The 19,218-nt window shown below is 40.0% G+C and overlaps 1 protein-coding gene across 11 annotated transcripts in view; it reads left to right on the forward strand.

Annotated features, from left to right (window-relative positions):
• CADPS (calcium dependent secretion activator) overlaps positions 1 to 19,218 on the forward strand; it is a 473,148-nt gene that overhangs the window by 358,522 nt on the left and 95,408 nt on the right. For 3 of the 11 annotated variants that reach the window (XM_043886637.1, XM_043886641.1, XM_043886643.1), the window contains one exon: positions 14,370 to 14,476. In XM_043886637.1, the coding sequence (XP_043742572.1) occupies positions 14,370 to 14,476 (107 nt within the window). Of the gene's footprint in view, positions 1 to 686; positions 756 to 1,625; positions 1,644 to 14,369; positions 14,477 to 15,475; positions 15,485 to 19,088; positions 19,110 to 19,218 lie in introns of all 11 variants that reach the window. The other 8 variants (XM_043886634.1, XM_043886635.1, XM_043886639.1 and 5 more) reach the window with 5 other exon arrangements.

Genomic DNA, 19,218 nt, shown 5'->3' on the forward strand with positions numbered 1-19,218 from the left:
GTGATTGGCTCAGCCACTTTTTGACTTTACCTCTGCAAAAGTGGCTGTGACACCAATTTCAAAGCATGCTGGGATTGTTAATTCAGACAACCCAACATCCTCTGGCTGCATGTATCAGGTTTTCTTTCATGAACATAGTCCACCATAGGCTGAGACATGGCAGCTTTAAAGATATTACTACCAGTCAACTTTCTTTTACAAGGTTCTGATCCTACCCCCAGAAAAGAAATCTTGACATTTGAGCTTCTCTGTGACCATTAATAGCTTAGTTCCCTGAGAATGTTGGAAAGAAGTTATAGTAATATTGCTGGAGACTATGTTTATGAAGAAATACCTCAAGAGCCTTAGATACTAAAGTCTGAAATCCTTAGTATCTTGGAGCCTTCAATCAATGAAATTCTGTTTCCCTTTATCATGATGTTTTCGGTCATTGTATTCTTGCAAATAATTCTAAAGAGACGTGTAAAATCATGGTCACAATCTCTCTCGTGACTCACGGCATGCTGAATGGTTAATCCAGTAGATCTCCAATTTTGATACTCCTTTTTTCTTTTATCCTGTGTTTATCCCAAAATATTCTGTGGCTATTTTCCTTTGAGCTAATGTAACGTTTTCCTCTAACCTATGACCTTTAACCTCTTGACCTCTGACCTAAGCCTCTTGCATGCCCAAATCCTCTTTTATAGGGAAAAAGAGAGAAATGTATGAGCATCCTGTCTTCTGCTTGGCCTCCCAAGTGATGGATTTAACCATTCGTGAGTACCTACCACCTCCTCACCATGCTGTCTTCACTCTTTCTGTTTTCATTATTTCAAGAAAATCCAGATCCAAATCAACTCACTCTCCTTGCTTCAAGTTTTTTAGCATTGGCTTGTCTGTTGATTCTGTCTGTGAAACCCAGTGTGAGAAGTCCAGTCACTTTTTATCAGCCTAACACAGGTTAGACAATTAAGCCATTTGTTTGTGATAAACTCAGATTTGTCTGTAAGTTTTTCAGTTATTCTCTGTCTGTGACCTGAATGCATTTTTACTTTGCTTGTGTGTAACCCCAATTTGTAAAGTGCTTGTCACTGGTACACAATCAAAAGATAGCAGCTAGGCGGGGAGCCGTGTGTTAGGTGTCAGGAAAAGGACAGTTGGGGCAAAACCGTGCTTTCTTTTCCATGTTTAAGATGTCAAACTGTTGTGGGTAGAAGATCGCACAAGTGGTCCCTTCTATGTAAAATGAGCTCTTATATGCCTCCTGTTTGTTCTCGCGCAAGTTGGGAAGCTTTTCCTTGTTCTTTCTGAAGATTTGAACTTGTCCTCGTCCTCTAAGCTCTGGCTAGAACATATGACTTAATTGTCACTTGGAGAGTTCATGTATGTTTCATAGCTTGATTTCACATTAAAACTTAATTTCACTAATTTTCTATTTGTGCAGCATTTTTCACGTCTGTGAAGGAGCCTTTTTTTGCTGGCCCCCACACTTCCGGGCGGTGGGAACTCAAGGGCGACTTTTTCTTTCCAATATCATATATCACACATAAGTGGGGGGCATTTTGGTTCACTTGCTCATTAATCCTGCATATGTGTTCTTGTTTCTCTCTCTCTTCTCTCCTTGTTGTGCTTTCTCTTTCAAATAGAGAATCAAAAGGACGCAGGTGAACCCATTGTATATGCATTATAAACTCTCAGGACTGTTGAGTCATATTTAGTGTTTTGTTTCTGTTTTTGTTTCTTGATAGCTCCTTAACGTATGTACTCCCAAAGACTGATGTGGAGTTGCAGTGATACTTAAGGAGTTAATTTGTGCTGTCTCACTATATCTCTTGCCCACAAGATGTTGACCTCTGTAGAGCAGACTTTCTGTAAAGGCATAAGCTTCGAAGGGACAGAACTATGGTTTGCTGTGGAGCTTCATTTCATCTTTGGCTTCAAGGACTCCAGTGATTTCGCCTCATGTACATTTTTTCTTTTTAAAGTGACTGAAGCAAACTAATCTTCCTTTTTGTTTTTCATTTCTTTTTCCTGTTTTCTGCTCTATTGAGAAGTTTGTGTTCTTTGATGAATGTTTATCAGTCAAGGCAGAGAGGCGTCGTCTCCGTGTTGTTCTTGTATGTACCACGTGATGGGGCAGGATGCACACACAGGTGGCTAAACGGGGGCCATTGCTAGAAGTTTCATGAGAGGAAAGCCCTTAGAAGTTTTCTGGCTATGGCAGTTTTCTTCTTGTTTGGTCCCCAAACTTCTGAATCTATTTTGAGGAAAGCTGTAACAAATATATAGTATGGATCGTGGTTTTAAGGTCTAAAGACTTCTCCAAAGATAATTATCATTTGAGTAAATTTGAATGTGTTTCAGATCAATTCAGAAAGCATTTTTGAGCACATGCCAAGCACTAAGCTAGTAATAAGTATTTGGAGACTCACAAACCTATGTTCAAGGCATACACGCTTTTCTCTTCCTGGAAGGGAAGATATTCATTTATCCATTCACTCATTCATTCATTCATTCATTCATTCATTCATTTGACAGGTGCTTAGTGGGAGCCTGCCATGTGCCAGGTACACTGGTAAAACCAGGGACTGTGTAAACAAGAAGAAACAGCTGATACCCTCATAGGGCATATGTGTCATTGGGTAATTAAATGTAAATTACAAATTCTGTACTCAGCAACACTAATGTGTAGAGTTGTGTGTTAGAAGGCATTGCTGGAAAGCCATAGAAGTCTTTCCAGGGATGGCAAGTTTGAACTGCATCTTAAAAGATGAAATAGAATCAGTGAAAAGGAGATGGGATGGGAAAGTGGAGAGGCATCCTAGCTAAAGAGAGTAATATGTGCAAATACATAAAACCATAGCATTAATAAAAATAGCTAAAGCTTATTCAGTGTGTATTACACGCCACCTATGACTCTTAAGTAATTTATATGTATTCACTCATTTAAGCCTCAAAATCTCTTATGAGATAGCTACTACTATTATTCCCTTATTAGAAAGGAGCAAGCTAAGATATGCAGAGGTTAAATAACATGTTCCTAGAAGCCAAAGTGCAGAGCCAGAGCCTGAGGCCAGGCAGAGGCCATACTCTGAACTTCTCTGTAACTCAGTGTGGTTGGACAACAGGCTGAAGTGACAGCAGGAGTGGGTGCCGATGGCGGCAACAGAGGCAGCAGATGAGATCTCCCTGTACATTCCTAATACAGGGTTCAGATGGCCTCTCATGGTCCATGGGTTCTTCACCTGGAATCTGTACCAATTTCTGTAGACAGTTTTCACAAGAAAAATTCCACGTCTCCCATCCAAAGGTGACAGAGAGCCAGTGAGGCTCTTTAAGCAAGAGGGCAGCTTGGTGATTTGCACTCCAGAAAAACCATACCGGCAGAGATAGAGAAACAAGATTGAGGAGGAGGGAGAAGGTAAAAGTGGACCCAAAAGTTAAGATCAAAGCAGAGTTGGGTTTAAAGCTTGGTACATCCGAGGCCCCTTCTGGGCAAAGTAGATCTCAGCTGTAATCAAAATCATCATCAATGCTTTCCTGATCTTTACATCTTTAATTTTTACTCTCCCCCTACCTTTTCAGTTTCCGTAGAGGGAACAAAGCGTGAATACATGGATAGGTGTGCAAAACTAACTGTGTGGAGGTGGCCAGGCACAACTGGAGTTATCCATACAAAAATCGAGGTGCAAACAGACAGCTGCTGAAGCCTGCAGTCAGACTGTGCTTTGCGAGGCTCCGGGACTCTACAGATGGCATTTTGGTGGACTTATGCTTTCTGTCTGAGAGCATTATTAGAAATTGCATGTTCAGTTTAATTACAGTATCTCAAAAAAAAAAAAAAAGAGAGAGAGAGATGTAAAAGGCTGTTACTCTATGAAAGAAAAGCTGTGACTCCTGCAAATGAATTCTATTATTTTAAATACATTTCCATTTAAACCGTCACGTGTTCTGAACCCAGCAAATCTCTGAGAAAGTCTACACCCCTATTGCTGGCTTGCCTCAGTTCTCTGCTAAATACTTGTATGATTTTTCCTTCAAATACAGCAAGGATTTGCAAAATAGATAGATCTATAGCCAGACAGACAGACAGCCTACCCATGGGCCCAAGCACTGTGCTAAGGACTTAATAAGAAGGATCTGATTCATTTGTTACCTTAGACCCATTGAGAAGGTTTCATTACTGCCCTTCTTACCGATGAGGAGGCTGAGGTTTGGAAAGGATAAATGACACTCTTCAGCAGGATTTGAACCCACATCATTCTAAATTCAAACACCATGCTTTTTTTTCTTTTATTGTGGGGGAGGGGTCTCTTTCCTCCATTCAGCCTTTCCAGCCAGCATGATAGCAATTGGATAATACCCTTTCATTCAGTGGATTACACACACAATTGCTTACAACTTTTATTTCAGGAAAACCACCAAAGTCAGAGCAGTCTTCTGGGCCTAGATCATTGCCAAAATGTTTCCCCTTTGAAGTCTTCCTGAGGGCAGTGAGATCCCCTGAGATTGTCAGAGAACTGAGGATTTTTCTTTTCTTCCCAAATGACAGAAACCTTCTAGAGCAAGTCAAATTTATCCAAAGGATTTTCAGGCAGATTCTGTAGTAGTGAGGTTCCATATCTTTCCCTGTTTCCATCAAGTCTTATAGGTCTGAGTCCAGTTGAAGAAGAAAAAAAGAGACAAGCAAGCTTGTGACACTCAACACACAGTATGGAGCCACTCACCCAAGAGACCAGTGAGGGTAACTCCCATCTCAGCAAGATCCAGGCCATCCTAAACTCCTAAAACAAGGCCAATCTAACACATCCTGTCTTACACAGTGGAGTAAATGTTCATCTTTTCATCTTTCTTATTTCAGTGATACATAAACCAGGGTTTCCAAGCCAGAATTATCCTGTAGACTAGTATCTCATCTATACTTTATGAAAAGTGAGGAGGGCAGGGAGAAACATGTTTCAAACACTCTCAAACAAGGAAGATCCTGGAGGAAAAGAGGATGTGTTAAAAATATGCCATGAATCAATAAACATGAAACTGACATCTCTTCTCCCAGAACAAAAAGACATGCTGCCGATCACCATAACAACTGTCATTTATTGAGAATTTAGTATGTGCTAAGTAGATACATGCATATCTCATTTAATTTTCACAACAATTCTGTAAGTATTTTGTTGCCATATTTCATTGAATCTAAAAGCCATCAATTATAAGATGCACCATTAATTTATGTAGTCCTAAGAATAAAATAATGCTGCCAACTAAATTGTGACACACCCATCAAATGTAAGATGCATCCAATTTCAGAAATGTTCAAATGTGCCTCTTACACTCCACGAAATAAAAAAATCACTGTTTTCTGTAGAAATGCAGAGAAATGAAACAGAGAGATGTTAAGTAACTTGCCCAAGGGCACACAGCTGATTAGTTGTAGAGACAGAATTTGAACATGAACCTAATTCCAAGCCCACACTTTCAACTTCTGTACTATGAAAGACTTGTGGTTGTTAGTGATAAAATTAGATGAGGTTTCTCAATCACTTAATCCCAAACCACCATTTGACAGATGGGGAGACCAAGGTATAGAGAAAAGAAGCCAGTTTCAAAATAAGATGGGCAAGTAAGCAACTCTTGTCTGGGGTCCTGCACATTCTTTAGGGCCTTCACCTACCCCCACACTGACCCCCCCCCGCCCACCAGGCTGCTATGTCTTTCATTCAAGAGATACTGTCCCCACTCACGATCTAGTAACTGGTTTCTAGTGTGACAGTTGAGAGATCCCAGAGTCCACATACCAGAATCCTAAATGCACAGCTCCAAGAAAACAGTCTCCCAGGACCAGCCTGAACACCCAGAATCTGTTATGTCAAAAGTTTACATCACACAGTCTTGGCTCCAATTATTTTTTAACCTGTTTAAGTCTCACTTTTGTTTTCTGTGCATGCGTGCTAAGTTGCTTTACTCATGTCCAACTCTTTGCGACCCTGTGGACCATAGCCCACCAGGCTTCTCCATCTGTGGGATTCTCCAGTCAAGAATACTGGAGTGGGTTGCCATTTCCTCCACCAGTTATCTTCCCAACCCAGGAATCAAACCTGCCTCTCTCTTATGCCTCCTGCATTGGCAGGCAGATTCTTTACCACTAGCACCACCTGGGAAGCCCCTTTGTTTTCTGTAAAAGGGGCTAATAATGTTTCCTCCTCTTAAAGCATTGTTGCAAAGATTAAAACATATATTTCCAACATAGCTCTTAACACAGTGCCTGGTACATAATAAGCCCTCATTACTATCTATCCATAGAGACAAAGTTTTATATATGTTATTATAAACATAAAATTATGTCATTATTGGTATATTATTATTTAAAAGGAAACCCCCAAATCCAAATGTACAATATAGACATATTATTTGATTTCAGAAATGGAACAGAAAGCAGTGCTTCTCAAAATTTAATCTTTATACAAATCTCTGGGGATCTCGTTAAAACGTACATTCTGATTTGGTAAGTCTAGAGAGGGGCATGGAAATCTGCATTTCTAACACACTGATGATGAAGCTGCTGCAGCAGGGGCTGCAGTTTGAATGTCAATGGACTATAAGAAGCAGCCGATTTATCTCTTTATCATAAATTTCAAAAGAAAATGTTACAAGTTCCACATATGTTAAATACCCATTGAGTTCCAGGAACTGGGTCAGGAACCAGGGAAGGGAGCCATGAGAAAAAGCAGCCCAGATCCCTTGCCCTCAGGCAGCTCCCAATAAACTTCTCAGGGAGAGGACAGGCAGTAAAACAAGTGATTTCATCTGGAGACTGTGTTGTAGAAGGAGATGCAGGATGCTGCAGGCATGCCGTACACAGGGATTTCACCTGGGCTGGGGTCCTTGATGCATGGCAGAGGAGGATGTGCTGGACGCCCAGGGCTGATTCCCTGAGAACTGCCTGGGATGTTCCTCGGCCTTGTTGAAGGCCTACTCGTCATTCAACCAGATGTCCCAGAGTCTGTCCTAGAGCACCCACAACCATATAAGTGAAAGTTTATTTGGGGACTGGGTGAATATTTAATAGTACTATTAAATAAGTAGTCTTACTAGAGCAAGTGTTCAAAAACAACCACCACCACCATAAGTAGCTTAAGCAAGAAAAGGTCATTTTTGGCCTGTGTAGGTAGGAAATGCATGGAGGGATCGGACTCAGAAATAAAGGCTTTTACTGTGTCTTGATCTCTCCAGCTGCTGTCAGTCTTCTTTAATGTGACTGTCATGACAGCAGGGGTTGGGGGCAAAATTGCCACAGATAGCACCAGGTTTTTATCCCAGATGCTGAGGCACAATGAAGAAAGAGGTTTCCTCTCTATGAAACTGTATACAGTTCCAGAGAACACTCTTATTGGCCAGGCTTGGGTCACGTGTCAGTCCCTGAGCCAGTCATAATACCCATGATGACGTGGGGTGTTATGGTTGCCCTGGCTTGGCTCACATGGCTGCTCCTATTTAGGACTCATTGCTTAACATTCCCACTAAAGCCGCATAGAGTGGAAGAGAGGCAGTTCTAAGCAAGGCAACTGCACATACAAGAATAGCAGATATCCATTACTGTGTCTCGCCAGAATTAAGTTTACTTTTCTTAGGTACAACAGCTCAGTCTCGAGGACAAGGCTGACCTTGGATATAAAGATACCAAATTGGAGGAAAAAAAAAAATATATATATATGTATGTATGTGTATGTGTGTGTGTCTATATATATATATATCTTTGTGTGTGTGTGTGTGTGTATATCTTAATAGCATTATTTCTTTCTTGTGGATATAATATATTTTAACTTGAATACAAAGATTTCTCATTATCTTAAATCATTTTTCATTGCATTAAAACACCTGAAGTTTTTCTCTGGTTTGCAAGTAGAAGTTACAATGTTTGCTATTCAGCAGTTCAGCTACATGCATTTGCTCCATAACCAGGAGCTTTGGCTAAGAGATGAAAGTTGCCCATATAGTTTTTATGCATATTGCAACCACAGAATATTTGGTTTTCCATGAAAGCACACCATTGGGCTGGATCCACTGAGAATTTACTGCTCTGGACCAGCTACTGTACTAGTCCCTAGAAATACAGAATTCAGTGGGTACAGGGAAAGACAAACATGCATATCATTGGCTGTTAGTCAAGGACCATAAGAGCTCAAGTAGAGGTATCATCAGAAGAGTTGAGTCTTTGTTATGAAGGTATAACTCTTGGGGCTGGGGGGAGGCGTGGTAGGGAGTCTCTTAAAGGCTTTGAGCAAGAGTATGATAGGTTCAGATGTGTGCTGTATGAGGATCACTGTGGATGCTGCGTGAGCAATGAACTACAGGGGAGGGAAGGAACTAAAGGCTGGTTTGGAGTCTTTAGCAACCGTTGAGGTGGAGATGATGAGACGTGAGTTGAACATCTACTTTGTCAGCAAGAGTATAGCCACATGGTCTCGTACAGTGGGAGGTAAAATCAAGAGACACAGTAGAGGTAGATTGGACAGGCCACGCCACCCATGTCGTTATGGGGAGAAGTCAAAGATGGCTTCAATAAAAAGGGTAAACAATTAGTGACTCATCTACTGGTCTTTAGTAACATATACTTTATATTGCCCTAAAAATGGAATCTTCTGAAAGGGAGTGATGAGGATACAGGGGATCAAGTATACATGATGGCCTGCCCCACTGAAGAAGTTACATTGAATTATGACCCTGTTTGAAATGTGTGGTCCATGGAGCCATTGTTTTAGGTAGGCAGCGTATTCTGGGAAGCATGTTGTGGCTATCTGTTTGGCTTTCTCTTCCCACTCTAGCTTTTATCCATCCCTACCTCCAAATCCTAGTGAATTGCTCCAGGATAGTTATTGTCAGTAATAACGTAATACAAACACTGGCATCTTTAGCAAAACATATATAGGTTGGAACTTGGTTTTAAGTGTGCTCTCCATCAACCATATCCATTTCTCATACAATGTTTCTGGAAGTGGCAATTAACTGGCTTGCTGGAGTCAGAGCTGGTCAGGTTATTTAAGGGCTATTGGAGAATCTCTCGCTCCTGGATGCCTCTCTTCCTTTGCTTAGCTGAGCCTGCAGAGGAATTCTCTTTTTTATTTTTCTGCAGTCACATTTAACTCCCTCTCTGGAAGCCAAGCAGATTTAATTGTGTAAACATGAGCAATGGTAATTGGGTAAATGAAGTTGGAAACCAAGGTATGATGTTTTTGTTTTGCTCTGTGAAGGGGAAAAAAATAGGGAGCTTGTTTTTCTATGGTGGCAAACCTCACTGTCAGAATTCTGGACAGACAGTTGGCAGGAGGGAATCCCTTTACGAATTTTCATTGAGACCCATTGAGCTGAAATATGTATCTGCTGCCTTGCCGGTTACGGATCCGCCCTGGGGCATTTCATTGTTTTATAAAGTGACTTACGAAGTGGTTTACATAGTTTCTGTTATCTGGGAAAGAATAAATGAGGAGTTTCCCTAAGAATTACACACTCGGGTAATACACATTCATTCAGAGAACCAGAAGAGGTGTTACCAGAAATGCTCCCAACTTTGCACCCCGCTGTAGGTGGAAAAGCAGATTTTAACAAGACATAAAATATAGAATTCTTTTTTATAAAGAAGAGGTTAGTAAGTACCTTCCTTTATATAGCTGTCATTTAAAACTGATTTTTTTAAAAAGTCCATTTACATACACTCTTTCCCAAACAAAAAATTTAAGTAAGAGGAGACTGGGGAGTAGAATATTTTTTTAGTCCTTCATTTCAAACATTGAGGTGATCCCACAAGAAAAAGATGATATCAACTTTTGCTTTTAAGAGATGGTTTGCCAGGATATTTATCCCTATTTCTTGTATTTTTTATTATTGCTGCTAGAATTCCATTTCCTATAAGCCTGCAGTAAACTTCGTTTTCCCAATTGAGAAATTCAGGCAAACCAAGAAGCAGGCTTGGCAATGTAGAATGTCCCCCTCACCATACAGCTTGCTTTATAAATGAAAGCCATGAGAAAGGACCAGGTCCGAGGTTAATGAGACACTCACTACAGACAGAGAAGGCAGAAGCTGATAGCGCTCTGCGCTTGTGTTGAAGGAGAGGCTATTGTTATAGGATGTTTGCTGTGCTGATACTGTAAAACCACATGACAGATGGGTCAAGTGCTGATTACCGTATTCTAACATTTGGAATAGCAAGTAACATATTTGATAAGCTGGCAAGTTTTTATATATGATTCAACCCACAATATAAAAGCCATGAGAATTCCAAATTGAAAATAATTAAATGAGCTGGAAACAATCAGATACCACACATTTTTTTTTTTCCTGCAAAATGACAGATTTTGACATGTTGAAATTCCACAAAGGGAGCAAGAATATTCCCCAGCTCAATTGAACTAATAATGGCCCTTCATCTGCTTTTGCAAAGCAATTAATTCCTGCTTTCTTACCACGTGGGAGATAACAGTGAAGATTTGTAGGCACCTGAAGCTTTACAGAGATCCAGCCCATGCATTGTTTTCTTTGCTGTTCTTGGCAACCCCTCAAGGTATACAAAAAGAAGACGTTAATATTCTCAGTTTATAGAGGAGGAAGCTGAGGCCTGGAGAGGCTTACGTAGAGGGGAGAAGGTTCCATAGGAAGTTAAGTACCCTCTTGAGGATGAGAAGTCATATCCCCCAACTATGTTGACATCACGTGCTATTTCTGGACATCTGGAAGGAGGAAGCAGCTGTTAACATTTAGGTGTGCTTCACTGTACAAGAAGTCTATCTTCTTGCGGTCAGTGGTACCGCCACCATCACCCATGTGTTCCCACCGGATGAAGGCATCCTGCCTCTGAGTGTCTCAGTACGGTGGTAAGAGCCTCGTGCCTCGTCAGGCAATGTCAGACCTCTGTAACGCTGCAGTCACACCAGGAAAGCAGCAGCTCTCAATTCGTGTGTGATCATTTTTGCTTGTTTGGTTGTTCTTTTCAGAGTTTGTCATCTTACTTGTCACCTTTGTGATAGTCACTTTGTCTCTTTACCTTTTTTTTTTTTTTTTTTTAACCGTCTCTCCTCACCTACCCAAGCAGCTCCCCCGCCACCTCCTGGGCCTCCTCCACCCACCCAAACGCAGACCAGCATGTTATATCAGAGGCTCAAAGGCATGCCTAGGCCAAAACCAAGTACTGTAAACTTTTACGTTTCCTTTATGCGACAGCTTTCTAGTTTAGTTTGCTTTTCTGTTCATTTCTCTGGAAATTTTGTTTAGCATACTAACCTGAGGCTCAGACTCTCAAGTTTGACACCGTAGGTTTTGAGAGACTTGAAAAGAGAGCATTATTTCCAAATGTCCACATTTTTTTTGTCTAGCTCTGTCTGACATATGCAACATTTTCAAATCTCAGTGTCAGCACAAAATAACATTGTTGCATAACATTTTGCATGATGATTTTTTTTTCTATGTTATGAGCTTCAATTCTGTTGTATGAAATGTTTACTAAGTATATTATATTTTTAGTTCCCCTGTGTCAGTGCTCCAGCTAGTACAAGATTGGGTGATAGGAATATTACAGTATGTTTCCAGATATTGCAGACAGCAGACATGACCCCCCCCCAAAAAAAAATCATATCTAAGCACAAATTTCTCCTTGATCTCTGTTGGGGGGGATGGAAGAGGGGCTACAGGATTTTGCACAATATTTTCTTTAAAGACAACATCTTAAACAAGTTGATTTTAGTACCATTTTTACTAACTAGTGAGTCAACAGTGCAAGTAAGAGGAAAATAAAGTCGTGTCTCAATATAGTAGCTTGATCTATAGATAATGCAATTGCAGCTAATTAATAATAAATGAAAGTCTGGCTACATGGGTTCATTGAAAGATCAAATATTCTAGATTCAAGCATACTTAACCTACTTACATGAAATGGTTGCTGGTTAAAGCAAAATTGCAAAAGATTTTATTAAACATACTGTCTGTATATATACATCAGGCATACACATATTTGCGTACAAGTGTACACACTCACAGGAAGATTGTGTGCACATGTACACTTTATGTGTATCTATTGATATATATGGTAGTCAATATCAGAGCACTGCATATTAAAACAAATCTTCAGGTGATCCTAGCTTATGCATCTTGGATTTCTCCCAACACAAAAATCATTTACATCTTTGAAATAAAAGTACATAAAAATATTGATGGGAATGATTTCCACTACTGCATCGTGTCTCATGGACATCTAGAATTTCCCTAGATTCGATATGTGTTCTGCCCAAAAGGATACTATTCTCTGTTTTGTAAGTAAGAGATTTCAAAGATGTGCCCCAAGTGGGATTTCCTGCAGATTTGTATTAACATGCAGGCTTGTCTGGTTACTAGAAAATGTATGTAAGTGTGTGATGTGTGTATGTGGGTGTATGTGTCGAATAGGTAATAAGCATAGGATGAGGAATTTGCAAATTGATGTGTAAATGTGAATATCAACTAACAAAAAAGTAGCCTGTGCATATTTACTATCAAAATGCAAATACCTCACTCTACACATATTACCTCAACATATATACACAGTATGTTTGTTAGAAATGCCTGAAAGTCTACTAATGAAATTATGATAGTCCATTTGTGAAATTACAAACAGACCAGGCACCGCAGAAGCACAGGTATCAAACCCATCACTCAGTCTTTCTCCAGGTATTATTTCTGTGGACCAGGCAGTGAGATGTTAGCCCCTGAGCTGTGCACATCTCCTTATCTGGGTGGAGATTCTCTGTCTAATCTGCAGATTATTTCCCCACAGCTCCCACCTTCAAGCCCCGACCTTCTATTGCAGCCACACTTCCACCTGAACCTGGCAGAGACAACGGAGCATTCTGTTGGCCTGATTCCAAAAGCTCATTTTCACACCAGTCATCAGGCCTTGTTAGAGTGAAACTTGCACCACCTCAATTATCTGACCAACCCCCTCCATCATTCATAGTTCCCATTGGCTGGACCACTCCTTTTGCATAGTGTTTCACAGAATTTTTCTATCTTGTTGTTAAATCCTACATTATTAATCATCTTCCATGTTCATCACCTATATAACAAACGCACAAAAAATTAGGAAAATATTATGAGAAGCTACTTGTTTCTCTTCTTTTTAAATTAGCCACCTCCTACCATTTTGTTTACCACTCCCCTGACAAACACACACAACCAAACCACCAACAGCACACCAGCCCTTCCTGTGAAGCATTGAGTTACCTTCTCTGGCAAGTAAAACCCTGAAGTCAAAACGTATCTGCTTCAGATGAGGAGATTGAAATAACTTTCAGCAGTCCTTTCGTGCACACGTATACCCTCCTTGTGGAATTGTGCTAAAGGATCCTAATTGCTGTTATACACCATGGGCTATAGATGACTCAGGCTTCAAGATTGGAAGGGGTCTGAGCACAAACTACGAGTTCACCTATGAGTTTAGACTGGTTGAATTCAGGCCATTTCATTGGCTTAGGAAATCTTTGTTTCAAATATTACTCTTTGCCCCCACCCCAACAGGAAAAAAAAAAAACAGTTCTTTGTAACATAATAACATTGCCAAACCTTCATGAATTTAGCTCTATAAAGGATAAAATGAAAACCAGAGTTTGGAAACCAGGGTTCAGCTTGTTCTTAAGTGCAATAAAAGCCCTTTCAACACAGTAGAACCTAAAGCGCATTGTTGCCATCTCACTGATAAAATTTCACTTGTACAAACCAGTGGAACAAACCACTTCATCCAATACTCTACACCCTATGTTCTTTTAAAAATTCTATCCTGCTTTCTATCTAATGGCCTAGGAATGTCCATTGATTCTCAGTCTCCTCCCTGGACAACTTAAAACAGCCAGACCTTTAAGTCTGCTTTTTTAAAATGAACATTCCAATACCTGTTAAACATGCAGACCTTGAATGAAAAACAATGCTGTTGTATTGTTTAGGGACAAAGCCAGGAAACAGATGGAGCAGCAATCAAGACTAAGCTTCTGTTCCATCTTCCCAACTCAGGTAGCACAAACACTGCCTAGAGAGGGATATACGATAGTCCATTTATGCTGTCTTTAAAGAACATGTGTACAAAATGTCGCTAAATTTGTAACGGGCTGTCATAGTCTTCATACAGCTTTAATAAGCAAATTGGAAGCTGGAGCACTGCTTTTTCTTAGTATGTATTATAATAATGATGGTGATAATAATAATAAAATGGCTTTCTGGTTTGCTCACTACTAATTATATGGCACTTAACATTTGCATGAAACCTTAAAAAAAAAAAAGGGATAATCTTTGGAATTTCTTATCCACTAGTTCTAATGGCCACAAAGTTAGCCCACTACTTTCACTGAATTTTAACACAAATTCTTGTACTACAGAAAATGTAGGCCGGTTAATCACTCCTGCCAAAAAGCTGGAAGATACAATACGTCTTGCTGAACTAGTCATTGAAGTTCTTCAGCAGAACGAAGAGCACCACGCAGAGGTAAGCGGGTGCCAGGGGGGCAGGGTCTCTGTTCCTCAGAAGATCTGCACAACTGATTTACTGGCAACTTTGTGACTACGATGTCTTAACTCCCATTTTCTTTTAACTGACCTTGTGAAGCAAATGAAAGTGGCCGTTTTGCAAGGAGGATCCTTTACAGGGTTGTTTAAAACAGCCAAAAAGTGGGTTGTGTGATGTACGTTTCAGCTTGAGTTTTCAGATATTTCTAGCAACAAGCCAAAGAGGTGAGTACATCTTTGAGATAATTATTCAAGCAGCATATGGTTATTGTCAGGAACATATGAAATACTTTTTGGTCTTTTGTGGCTGTTTCTGTTGCTACCACTGTTGTTTCGATTTATTTTATTTGGTGTGTGGATTGAGAGCCGTCTTTTTGAATTTATCTCTGTAACTTAGTCTACTCGCCCTAGAGTCTTCATTTGTTAATCTCAGATGACCTGGGTTGCTAAACTCAGTGACAGAAACAAATTATTCTGTGTTGTTCAACTTGTTGATTCTCCAACCTACATCTAAATAAATACAGCTTCCTTTTTTTTTTTTTAACTAGCCACTGTCAAAATTATTATTTTGATCATTATACACTGAGGGATTTAGAGGCTAATTCAATCCAAAACCTGTAAGGACTTAAACAACCCACCCCTTCCAAGAAAAGATTCCAAGATTTCCTTATGATCAAACTGTTACACCACTTGTTTCAAAACTGAGATTTAAAAGCATTTCTCTTAAAATCGCCTATTTAAAAAACCTCACTCATGCTCACTCTTCCCCTCCAACCAGATCTACAAGGGGGAAAAGAGGGCATCAAAAAAAGTAATGTCAAAGGCACCTAAAATGCTAATTCCCATGAGTAAATGAAAATCAACAGTATAGTTAAATAATACACCATAAAGACAATCATCCCAACTAATGCCTGATTGCATATTTAAATTTCCTCCCTGTTTTTCTACTGTTCCACTCAATCTTGGCTGATCGTGGCAGGGAAAAGAGGTATGTGACCCAAATGAATGAGTCAGCCACCTGCTGTCATAGTCTGTGCATGCCCTTCCAGTACCATGTCTTCTAATGGGACTTTTCCCAGTGCCCCTGCTTCCTAACACCGACCCAAGGAATGTAACAGCAATTTCCAGTGGACTGCTTGTGAAATGGGTGGCCTTCCACAGCAGGGTCAATGTGGGTGATTCTCTTGTGCGTGCATGAAGCAATTGATATACTTAACAATGACTGCGGTTACATCCCAACACACGCCTCCGAGCTGCCTTGACTCTGTCCCCTTAGCGTGTTGTAGCTCCTCTGTCCGTCTGTACTTACCTTCATCCCAGCAGATGAGTACCGAGCCTAGTTACCAGTAGCTAGCCAGAGTGATACTAATCTTCCTCTACAACTGTCTGTATGTGAACCATATATACAGTATTTATATATAGAGAGAGTGCCAACGAATCATGATGTCCCCCAAACCCTCACTGAGAATGGGGTGAAGACCCCTTGAGGTAGGTACAACTAACTCCTGCAACACCGAGCAAACGCACAGCCAGGAGTGAGAAGAGGGGCCAAGTCAACACCCTCCAAATGTAGGCACTTTCAGACAGAAAATTAAGTTGGGCTAGAGTTTTTTATTCTACTCTATCCTATGTGATGTTCTTTTCAGATGGGGGCATCTGGGGTTCATTGTGATGGTAAGTATGTTCTTTCTGGGTGTCCACAGAATCATCTCCAGAGGCATGGAGGGATCTGGCCAGTCCTTTGCTGATTTGGGTGTTGAGGCTTTTCCCAATATTTCAGACCAGATTTTTGAAGACATGGATACAAAGCAGATGGTTTTCTTTCAGTGAATGATTGAAGAAGGAAATGGACACATATGCTTGATTTAATCAAGTTATTTTCTGAGGCTACTGCAGTCTGAGAGAGGAGAACATTTTCCCAAATGACTCACAAGTGGTACCAAAGAGAAGTTGATAGTCCAAAGAAGCCTCTTTTCCCCAGTTTTCCAAAAAGCCCTTCTTCACTCAGTACTAATCACCATCTTAAACCACCCTCATAACCATCATTACAAAAATATTTGAATTTTACGTGTTCAAAAGCCATTCATAAATAGGGCAGAAATAAATTCAGTTCTGTTCTCATTTACTGACTTTGGAAGCGAGGAATGAAAACTTTGGTATACTTTGGAATTCAGAGGCCCAGTTTGCTTTTTGATAAATGTAGAGGTTTATTTCTGAAATCAGTCCTTTCACCCAGTCACAAAACCGCGTTACTCAGTTGATCAAAAACTAACCATCTATGAGCACAGAGGCATTTCCCTCAGCCCTGGTGATTTTTTTTAAACTGTCCAGCTGATTGCAGGGTAACACCTGGTCAAGGGACCCTTAGCTGCAACTAAAGAAGTAAAATTTGCCCTGGCACACTGAGGATGAGAGGATGAGGTTTTGCTGCCAAGAGGATAAAGGACGAAATTTTTTTCCTCCTGACCAGTACTCACTGCCATCTTCTCTAGATGCCCAGTGAACTCTAGAAAATCAGTAAATCCTAAACATGAATCTTAGCTGGACCTTAGCCGTCATGCCGTTTGGTGGCACCACACTAATAAAAGTGACAAATGGGATCCCCTCCCCCACAGAAGTCAATAATCCTTAAAACTACTTTGAATTCCAATATAAAGTAATTAAATATTTCAGGAGAAAACACAATCCCCACCAGCTAAGAATATTGTTGTATGCACACACACATGCAGTATATGGTAGCAGTTGTCACCCAAATCTCTAAATTACAACATAATTCTGCTCTCAGAGCCTAAGTTATGTGCATATACACACCTGCACACACACTGGAATTATACCTTCATGTACTGTTGACTTCACTTTCCCAATCTCTCTCTCTATGTATACGTATGTATATGTATATATGTATTGTGCTACACATAGGGGTACATATATACATGTAGTTTGTGTAGAAAATATAGAGTGTGTTCAGTGTGGTTGACCATACTCCTGAAGTGTACATCTTTGCCTTTAAATAATGAAAAACGCTGGGTAAGTATCTAGAAACCAAAGTACAACTCCTTCTTGTCTTTGGAAAAGATTTCTGAAGATTTTAGACACCCATAGACACGTACAAAAATACCATTCACCTGTATGAGCAAGTATAAAGTAAATATAGATGTCATTGTTATTTTATTTTAAACCTTTGCCTTGCCCAGTCCAGGTACACAGACTCTGTTCATTTGATTAAAATTAAGAAATGGCTTTTTTGGTGATTAAATCTTTTTCTTCTTCTCAGTGAGTCAGTTTGATTATGAGGTTCTGAAAGAATTACTGTGGGTATAGAAAAATAAAGTTGGACTTCACTTCTCCAACAACCCCCCTATTTAATCTCTCTTCCTTTGCTAGAATACCAGGTTTCTCTGCCAGATATTAATGGTAATAATTCATATTGTAGTAGTCATTGTTCTTCATAGGGCTGCCAATCTATATGATTATTAATATAACAACTGTAGATAATTTCTCAACAATTTATCAGATTCTAACAAGGGACTAAATTTTCTGTAGAGAGTAAAAATGGGTGCTTCTTAAGGCCTCTGGTTTGCAACTTTTCAATAAAGCTGGTAAAAACCAGATAAGAGGTTGGTCTGAGAAAATTTTTATTTTAGGCATTTAGGATTAGTTTTTGTTTTGTTTCATTTTGTGTTTTGTTTTGTTTTCTTGTCACCCTAGAGCCAAATTGTGTCTGGGAAGGCATTTCAGTCTCCCCAGTTACTATTCTTTTGAACTCACTCTGAAGATGTGAAGGGAAACAAATGACTAAAGCATAAGTAGCAGCCAGGGTTAGATGCGCCTTTGTGATTACTGCAGATATCCTCCATCAGAACTGACGAGAATCAGCCCTCCACACAGGGTTGGGTGGCAGCAGTGGGACTCTAGCAAGTTTGAGTGTTTAGACGGTCTCTGCCTAGAAGGCAGATGGCTAGGAGAGCTCTGGGGGAGGAGTGGAGGGTTTCTGCCTCAGCTGGATTTAGCCAGGTAGTCAGTGAAACAAGCCCCAAACCCCAGGGCTGTCATCCGCAGGTGGTAAAACTGCAGTAAAATCTCATCGATTCAGAACCAATTCCTCCTAATTTGTGACAATTCAACTACAGATGTGGCTCTTTTAATTTCTCTTCAGTAAAATGTTTGACATTATCTCAACTTTCTCTAGAAATTCTAAAGGCTCTTCTTCCAAGTTTTATCCCAGGATCTATGAAATTAAAGCTCCCATCTCTTTTACTTCAATTTATAAGTCAGTTTATCTACAATTATTTGAAATTTAAAAATTACTTTTAAGTTTACCATACACTTAGTGATAGCTAATCAATGAATACTTTGTACTTGGGCTCCCAGGTATAGACTGCTTTGAAAAGCGGCTAAATGAACGTTCTTTTTTAGAAAGCCCAGTAATTGAGGTTTTTTGCTGACAGACTAGCATCTCTTCTCTTCCCTTACTCTGAATCACTGAGGTTTTACTGTAAGTTAAAATGGAAACAGCAGGTGTCTATTTCCAGCCAAGCTGCCCTTGCAGAATGGTCCATGACTTGATTTTTTCCATTTAATTTGCACACCAGCCACATGTTGATAAAGGAGAAGTAAGTAAAATGAAATCTCATGAAAGAAGAGAGGTGGACCCCTATTCTGCCTCCTGGTGGCTGTTAGAATATCCCCAGATAACTAAGAGGTCACAGAAGAGCTTGGCCA

This window comes from Cervus elaphus, chromosome 24 (assembly GCF_910594005.1).
Source record: "Cervus elaphus chromosome 24, mCerEla1.1, whole genome shotgun sequence".
Classification (NCBI taxonomy): domain Eukaryota; kingdom Metazoa; phylum Chordata; class Mammalia; order Artiodactyla; family Cervidae; genus Cervus; species Cervus elaphus.